The sequence below is a fragment of the Ammodytes marinus genome (assembly GCF_949987685.1).
Source record: "Ammodytes marinus genome assembly, chromosome: 17".
In the NCBI taxonomy this organism is placed as follows: Eukaryota; Metazoa; Chordata; class Actinopteri; order Uranoscopiformes; family Ammodytidae; genus Ammodytes; species Ammodytes marinus.
This window is the reverse complement of record NC_137221.1, coordinates 23,218,732-23,228,032: the sequence shown is the minus strand read 5'-3', so window position 1 is coordinate 23,228,032 and position 9,301 is coordinate 23,218,732. Positions and strand designations below refer to the sequence as shown.

General features: G+C 41.0%; 1 protein-coding gene across 1 annotated transcript in view; it reads right to left on the bottom strand.

Moving 5' to 3' along the window:
• Positions 1-6,210: 6,210 nt before the first annotated feature.
• fam135b (family with sequence similarity 135 member B) overlaps positions 6,211-9,301 on the bottom strand; it is a gene marked incomplete at both ends in the record, with an annotated part of 39,088 nt that continues 35,997 nt past the window's right edge. The window contains 4 exons of the mRNA XM_080045454.1: positions 6,211-6,416; positions 7,170-7,283; positions 7,980-8,090; positions 8,759-8,910. Of these exons, the coding sequence (XP_079901580.1) occupies positions 6,211-6,416; positions 7,170-7,283; positions 7,980-8,090; positions 8,759-8,910 (583 nt within the window). The remainder of the gene's footprint in view (positions 6,417-7,169; positions 7,284-7,979; positions 8,091-8,758; positions 8,911-9,301) is intronic.

Below are 9,301 nucleotides of genomic sequence, written 5' to 3'. Positions count from 1 at the left end.
GGAGAGAACTTATATCTGAACATGCTGTTATATGAATGTGTAGTTACATGAAAGATAGCCACTAGCCATTGCTTGACTGATTTCTTACGACTGTATTAGTCATATGTAGGTTACAGGGTCAACAATACAATAAATACTGGTCAGATCAGCAGTGAGACATTACAGTAATTTAAAAAATATAAAGATAAATGTAAAAAGATAAAAGAATATAAAGAGGGTAATGTACATAATCTAAGTGAGATCTTTGCACATAAAGGTGACAGGTGTATTGCACAGAGGGTATATGTATCAGTCCTGGTTGAATAGCGGACTGTGGAATAGTGACATTTTTCCATCTTCCAATGCGGACAAGCAGGTGAGCAAAATGCAATGCAAGGGGTTATATCATTTAAAAATATGGAGGTGCCGTACATGTCCGTAAAATGACTACAAATGACTGACGGAAGATGTGACGTCTCCTGAATTTGCAGAAAAAAAATTAGAACAGAATTGTGGAGTTCAGTGTGAATCAGTGATAGCGGAAATGTTCAGTTTTAAGGAGATGGATGTCTTTAAGATGGATGTGTTGTATCAACCGTCTTCTGGGGCTCGTTCGGAGCTTCATGTCATGTCTGAGAAAATATCAGAAAGGGATTTCAACAGAGAATTCTTGGTTTCAGATTTATAAGAGAGAGCCTGCTGAGTAACTGTGGGTGGGGAATTTGAATGATTGGGACATTAACCAGTCACAGAGGATATAATGAAAGGACTTTATGTATTATGGGAAGAGTACTGCAGAAGAAAGTGCTGTTTTTCTAAACACATTGCTGGGTTATTTATGCTGGGTCAAAATGATGGGTTGCTTGGGGCACTTTAAACCCACTGCGGGGTTGTTATGCTGGGTAAATGGGCAATGGTATGGGGCTAATTGGCAGCGGAATATCTGGTTGGGTTATTTTGACCCAGCTGTTGGTTCATTCATCTTCCCGCTCCTCCATTGTTGAACTTTCTAGATCTTTTGACCCAACAGGATTGTATGGTAGGTTAAATGTGAATAATAATTAATACCAGATCCCTGTGAATCCGGCAGTTGGTTTCAAACCTGCAGTTTGATCCTGGGCCAATCAGAGCAGATTGGGCTCTTTGGGAAGGCGGGGCTCACAGAGAAACGGAGCGTTTCAGACAGAGGCTAAAGAGAGGAGATTCAGCAATGGCGCTGTGTAAACAGGTTCCTTGTAGAAAGACAAATTACAATTTTGAACCTGAAAATAGGCATAATATGTGACCCTTTAATATTTGATCCGTAAAAAATGTGGGTTGCCCCCTGCAGAAAGTGTTACTCCACATGACAAGACATCCTTCAAAGCAGTGCTGAAAGTCCAAGTTCTGCTCTGACTCTCTTCCCCGATATTCAGGTGTGAAATGCTGCTCATCAGTGTCACCACAGATAATGAGACCATGTGAGATCGTATTACCTTCCAGCGCCGACAGCTTCGTGCAGCAATAATTACTCCCAGCGGCGCCACCACGGCTTATTGACGACGCCTGGCCCAAAGTATCACTCTGGGACCAATGCTTTCCCCTCCTTCGCAAAAGGGCAAACAAAGGAAACGAAACACCGCTCTTCTATCAACTCCACGAGTGATGGATATAATGACAAAATTATTTTTCCTTCCGAGGAGGAGCGACACATGCAGAGTGAAATAGATAGGTCTCTGGTGAGAGGAGGGGGGGGGGGGTGTTTGCACGAGAGCAGAGCTGTAAACAAGAGCGTTGCTTTTATTTGCCGTGATTTTGTGTGTGTTTGACGATAAGTGAATGTGACCGACCAATTGCTGTTAACTTGCAGTAAACAGAATGCATTACTACATGTGCGAACGTAGCACTGTAGCATCAGTTGATCGTTGATGTAGACTAGTGATGTCTTTAGGTTCAGGGTTGATTGCAATTTCTTAAAAGAAATAACATTTTGTCTCCCTGTTTTCACTATTTGTTTTGTTGTCTCTTATGTCTTAAATGTTTAATGCATTTGTTATGCCCCCTGTAAAGCACTTTGAATTACCTTGTGTGTTGTGCTTTATAAAAACAAACTTGCCTTGCTTTAGAAAAAAGAAAGAAAGAAGCAAGTTTGGGGACTTCAACTAGCCTCGGTTGGATCGTGAGTTCAACATTCAAGTGACAAATGGACGGTGGAATGAGAAGGGAACACCCTGAAAAAATCAAATTGAGTATGGATTGTTGTTGTGTGCCTGGATTTATAGCTCCGGGGGTACATCCCAAAGCCCACAAGTCATAAATTGATGCAGTTGAAATGGCCGCGTCAGTGGGGGATTGCTGCTATGATTAGTTTACTGCGCGTGTCAACCCGGACGGACAAACACACACAAACGATGAGCCATTGTTGTCCCACAGCGGGGCCTCGTTAATAGAATATATACACAGACAGGAAGTTAAAGGCCGTGACAAATGTGCCTCTGCGGACCTTGCGTGGTACAGAGAGTACAGGGAAACAGCCACATGTCTCTGCACACAGCACAAGCACCACTCAGAGACTGACAGCCTGTGGGGTGACACACACACACACACACACACACACACACACACACACACACACACACACACACACACACACACACACACACACAGTACAGTGGGTCTGCATCGGTCTTTTGAAAAAGTAAATAGAATAGGTTGATTTATAACTGAGAAAGTGTAATGCAGTATCCCCGCGGCAGAATAGATGAATACAGTATACATGTGTAATACATGTACAAGACAATAGCAGTAGGTTTAACTTGGGTTTTTGTCTTGGTTTTAATGGACACTGATAGCAGACCTTATTTTAAAGGATAGGTCTGGTGATATTGAATATTTTTCAACAAGTCACATACAAAAAGAAAAGAACAACAATGAATGGACCATAGTAACTACATGAATATGCGAAGTGTATCCAAATAATGTAAAAGAAAATATGAACGGTATGTTATTTTTTTGCACCGAATACCTCCATTGCAGACAGGAAATTGAGAGTCAGGGCACAACATATTAATGCAAAAGGAAACATTTTTATTGTCACATCATATCTGTTATAATAATACTATGCTATATATATATATGTATCTGTATTTATATTTTTACATAGGACACAAGCTACGAAGGATTACATACAGTACAGTCAGCGACATAGAAAAATATCAGAGTAGTATTGGCACAGATGAAGAAGTATTTTACCGTACTTTACATGATATACATTCAGCAAAAGAACTGCAGAATGAAATGAGTACATTTTCCTCACAGTGAAGTCAAACTTTTTCTGTTTTCTTTTTTTACATTCAGCTCAAACACATGATGGATGTTCCCCACAGCGAGCAGACAATGATGACACATCTCCTTTTAGACACACATACACACGGCACACACACACACACTCACACTGCACACGAACACGGACTCTCAGTTAAAGGGCAATCAAATACAAAAAGGTTCAAGTCAGCTAGTTTTGAAGGTTGACAGCACTTGCAAGGATCTATTGGATTTTATGGATCGCCCTATGAATTCTCTCTCAATCATTACAGCAGCATAACTTTACAGACATATTTAGTCATAACAACAAAAAAAACAGAAATAAATACGTTGCCCTATAGAATAGATTTCAGTGTGATGTAAATACAATAACTTCTGGTCCAATCTACCGCGCCTTCAAGTGGAACCTTTTTACAGGACAGCCATCCATCTCGTGAAACAATGTCACTCCTGGATTTGCCCTTGAAGGTGCCAATCTCAATAGTACAAACAATGGTTCCCTCCATCGATTCCCCGCCGAGCCCATTGGGTAAACACACATGGCCCCTAAACGCAAACAAGCTAAAGCCTCATCCATATAAAGTATGCTTTTGTTGTTTCAGAAATGATGCATGATGCATGGCAGCCCCATACAGATTGCTTACACAGCCTTTGCTTAGTGGCCTTTTTTTAGAAGAAGAAGCTGTACCCATTTGATTAGAGTCAATCACGGTGACACTCTGTTTACAGCAACAGCTCCGGAACAGAAAAAAAGCACTTTGCGATGTCCTCCTTTTGTATCCCCCCTTTACAATGCTTGAAAGGCCGAGACAGATAGCCGCGGTCACTTTTTTAACAAGTGCCGGATGCGACCTTCAAGATTTCAAGAAACAAGTGCATGTATAGAGCAAACTGTTTGGATCTTGCAAAAGCTTAGGGGAGGTTGATTCAAGGTTGTCAATAAAGTGCACTTGCCATCAAACCAGTGCAAAGGTTAAACAGCTCTCTGTATGTACATAATAACATATGCAGCGGATGCACGGCCACCGCCAGATATGAGACGCTTGTCGCCACCACTATGATAACAGTCAAAATGTAAACATCAGTTGATGGACAGCACAGTGATGAGGAACCAGTGTATGCTGGGAAACGACATCTCTCGAAAACTCAAAGGTTTATTTAAGATTAGCTGATGAGATGATCGGAATATGACATTGTATATTTTCAGGAACATGAGACAGTGTCTGCTATCGTCAGGCATCGTATTGAACTCGGTTTATAGAAAATGACAGTGGCAGTGGGTTTGGTATTATAACACAAACACATCCAGTGTTCCAGAAAAAAACTAAACAATTAACCCCTGATGTAAGCCGTTAAAAAAATGGTTACAGCCCCTGTGAACTCAATTCCACAACATCCTATGTAAAGACTATGTCATTTGGGGAGTAACTTTAATTTCAATCACACTGCTTGAAAATTCAATGTAAGCTAATCAGCCAAACAGGGTTATTTTGTAAAAAAAAAATTCAGTCAGAATTTTACCATGAGCTAGGCCTAAATAACTAGTAGTGAAGTCAGCTGCAGAAAGCATTTTCATCATGAAGCTAACATTAGTTAGCTAGGTACGGTTGATAAAATCGGCTAACTTATGTCTGAATCAAGGGCCAAATTATCAATTCATAAATGTTGTCAGTCGACCTTTAAATAAACCACTGCAAACAATCAATTACACAGTAAAGGCTTTAACACAGCAGGTACCCATATGTATAGGCCTATTTGGTATCAACTCTAGGCTATTGTAGCTAATTTATACTGTAGCCTTATGCTAAGCTAATCAGGGTCAATAGCTAGGTTAGGTTTAAATTGATGTAGGCCTACATGTAAACATAAGTAAATGTATGAAAAAGCAGATTTTGTCACTATACTGAATTGGAGGCTACATGGGGTATAGGCTTACACTTGTTGCCACCAGTGTATACTTTATAAACTTAGATACTTTTCATTTCCTATATTTGATGATAACAACACACAGTAGGTCACATTTAGATGGGTTACTTACACTGTAGACACATAAGGTGATAAAAAATAAATAATTTAAACAATATATTCATTTCTGTATAAAGGAACATCTATGTTTTGTACAACAAAATACTTCATGTACAATCAAGGGGATAAATGCTGTGCATATATTGCCTCGGTTCTAAGGATAGTTTAAGACTATCAAACCTTAATGAATAATTCCACCCAGCAGGTCTAAAGGGAACGTTAACATCTGTTAGTGTTCTGGCTGGAAGGTTCATAAGGCCAACAAAACATCTCAAATCAATCCTCTCATAGATGTTTGGTTTTGCATGGCTACATGTCAAACTCAGACCTCTTCTCAGTTTGCAATTTAAAGGGTCTCAACGCCAATGGTCTTTTAAAGCTATAGTGCGTAACTTTTGCATATGAATGAATGTCAAGCCAAATGAGTTGACACAAAGTTGAAAAAGCCCAAGCTCTTCAGCTCAACAAAACTCTCTCTGTATTTATTTCGTTTACAAACTGGTGTCGCCCCCCTGACACTGGCGCAGGAGCTCAAGAAGCGCCCCACGATGTGTTTCAGTTGTTGATTCTACTGCTAAGAAATCACCTGCACGTACTGCAGAATTAATAAAAATCCGTGCGTGACCACCGACGGCTTACCTCACCTTGATGTGCAGACAATACTGTTGTAATTCCTCAGAATTCCTCACGGGGGGTCAGCAGAAGTTACACACTATAGCTTTAATAACCGCTGTGTCTTACAACTCTAAACAAATGGGATGTACAGGTCTTGCCTGTTGAATACCAGGGATTATATACATTGAATATACTGTACAAAGGTAAGGACGATATCCTCCCAAAAGCAGCTCCATCAGCCACCAAATGGTTCTTGTCCGGTAAGCCTGCAGTAAGCTACTAGCACCTTTATTTGAAGTAGTTGAGTCCGGCCACTAAGAAGAACTTCTCCAGGAAAAGCTCAGAATCCAAGACAGCAATGTGGGCAGCACGACCGATCAGCGTGTTGGCTGTGTTAGGCAGAGCGTGGAACACATTCTGGCGGATGAGCCGGCACTCTTTAGCCTCCACTAGCGGCTGCAGGACGTTCTTGATCATCTCAGTGTAGACGGGCCCTACAGTGCAAAAATGAGGGAGAAGTCAACCCCACGTACATGATGATACATTATACAGTAATCCCCAGCATAGATCCCACACATTTGTACACAGATACAACAAACAAAATAGAATGTGTTCATTATGTGTGGTCACTGATCCAGGCTTGAAAGGTTTCCCCAAGTCATTATGCTAAGCTAAGCTAAGGTAATCAGCTGCTGGCATTACAGTAGTCTTATATTAACCGAACAGACATGGGAGTGGTATCAATCTTCATATCTAACTCACAACACAAATGACAAGAAAATGACTCCCACCAATCTACATTAAATGGTTTCTATGTCAATACTGTTACAAAATTGACCACACGTTTCTTAAACTTTTTTATGTGTATCCATTTATGCCGTATTCAAAAAATATTGTTACACTGAACAGCCTCTGTGGCATAACAGGATAATGGTATATGCTGAAACAGAAGTACAACAGTAACAAAAGCTGCAATACTCATGACAGATGTGTTTCATTGCTTATGAATATAACGTTTACATTTATAAAGGGAGCAATCTCTTTTCCCTTAAAAAAAGAAAAGTACTGTCACTTTAAATAATCCCAATCAATTAGACGAAGTGATGTATGAAGATATTTGATTGGTACTCGCATTGCTATTAGGAAAGAACAAGTGGGATTGTTGTTCCAGAATATTGAAAGAAATACAATATTAATTCATAAAAGAGAAGATAATATGTTGTAGCAACCATGCAAGCACATCAGACCTGTTGTCCTGTCTTTAAGGGCAGTTTTGCACATCTCTATTCTGGCAGAGTGGAAGGGAACGTAGCGGTCCTGTGGAGACGCCACCAACACCACGTTCTTGAAAAACTGGAGGCCTGAAAAAAATAAAAACAAAACAAGTCAATGAGACTACAGTGTGTGTGTGTGTGTGTGTGTGTGTGTGTGTGTGTATGTGCTTGACCGTGTGTGCGTGTGTGTGCGTGTGTATGCGTGTGTGTGTGTGTGTGTGTCTGCATGTGTGTGTGTGTATGCACGCTTGCATGTGTGACAGAGGAAAGGAGTGAATTGGTTGTAAAACCCAAAGTACGATCACAAAGTACAATGACAGGCTTGATGGGATAAGAAAACTGCCCTTTTTTTTTTTTTTTTTTTTGCTCTCAAGTCTCCTGTCAGCGGGTGCTTTTTAAGAGAGTGCACTGGCTGGGTTTCCAATGACAGGGTTTGGATCATTTTGTCAGCCTGCCTGCCACGGAGCTTGAGTGGCCAAAAATAAAAAGCGTTTTCCAGGCTTATCTTCTTCAAGCCTGTGTGACAAACGACTGCTTTTGTTCCACTCTTACACAGTGGGGAGGCCTCTCTCACAAGCCCTGCTCACAGCTCACTGGCAGGGGGGTTTGAGTCAGAGTGTTAGCGAGCAGACACAAACAGAAGACGACGTGACAAAAAAAAAAGACCGGATGACAACATTTTCATGAATATTTGAATAGGCTGTCTTTCAAGTACAAGTGAGGCAGTCAATATACTCGTCTACTGTTTCAAATGTCTGTGCGTTCAGACAGAAGAAGGCCTACCTGGTTTCTGACTCAGGAGATAGAGGAATGTTTTCCGTGGATCGACGTGATCTCTGAAGGTGAGCTGCAGCAAGGATCCCGATTTCTTCAGCTTCTGCATTAACCACAGACCTAAGCATAAAAAACACCAACGCAATCAGAAGAAAAATCCTCTGCTTTTTTGGAACAGCCAGCATAATGCAGAGCAGTGTGCACGCTTCATACAGCTTTTTGAAGAGTAACATTCAAGCACTTTTCCAGCACTTCATAGATACAATTTCAACTTTCTTCAAGGACCCTAACGCTTAGAATATACAGGATATTGTATATGGATATGCTTATGCTTTTAAACATTGCCCATCAGTAAAATGGATGGGTATTTATGAAAAGAAAACTTCATACATTAATACTTAATACATAGCCAAGGCTCTGTGGACTGATATGTAAGCAAAGGGGCCCACCGTAGCAATAGCAACATGACGGTTTACAGAGGCTCTAGGCTGTGTTTTAACACTCAAATTGTTTCAGTGCGCACACAGTAAGACAGGTAGCAGATTACTGATTTTGAAGAAGTGATAATGTCAACAAAGCGATCTCCAGACTTGCTGACTCCACCTTTTTAAAATCAAGCATTTTCCAAACGTTCCACACACTCCGGGTACGAACCCTAGTGTGTACGATTTTCTTATACGAAAGACTATAGATGCAGCTGACGAGGAGCACAAAGCAATGGAAATGCAGCGCTGCACAACTATTGTCATTTGCAGCACATTTGAAGCGTGCATCCCCCCCCCGCTCACCTGTGCTGACCAACGTGCTGTTGTTGTACAGCGTCCCCAAGTGCGGGCCCGACAGCGAGAGGAAAGTGTGCAGTTTGGGCAGGTAGCAGCGGAAACGAGGCCTCGTCAGCACCGAGCGGATGATGACGTTCCCCAGAGAGTGGCCGATGAAGCTGTTTTTTTGGCCCAAAGACAAACAACTTTGAGGGAGATAAAACTTGCAACTTGAGTGGGCGGCTGGAAAACAATAGCTGGAAAACAGTGCCTCCAATGCTTCTGACCTACAGAATGACGCTGCACAGTATCTTATTATATTCACCCCCTTCTGTGAGTAGGAAGAAAGTTCCCAACGGAGGCTATATTTGGAGATTTCCGCTCCAATATTAACAAGCACAGAAAATGTATTCGTTTTGAATCCATAACATGTCTTTTATCATACTAGTAAAAATAAAGGGTCCCAAATGTACATTAGGTGTTTATTTGACTAAATATTGTCTGTTTGCATCTTTATATTTCTCTTATACAACCATCTTTAATGGCCATTATCTCAACGTTAAATTTTTG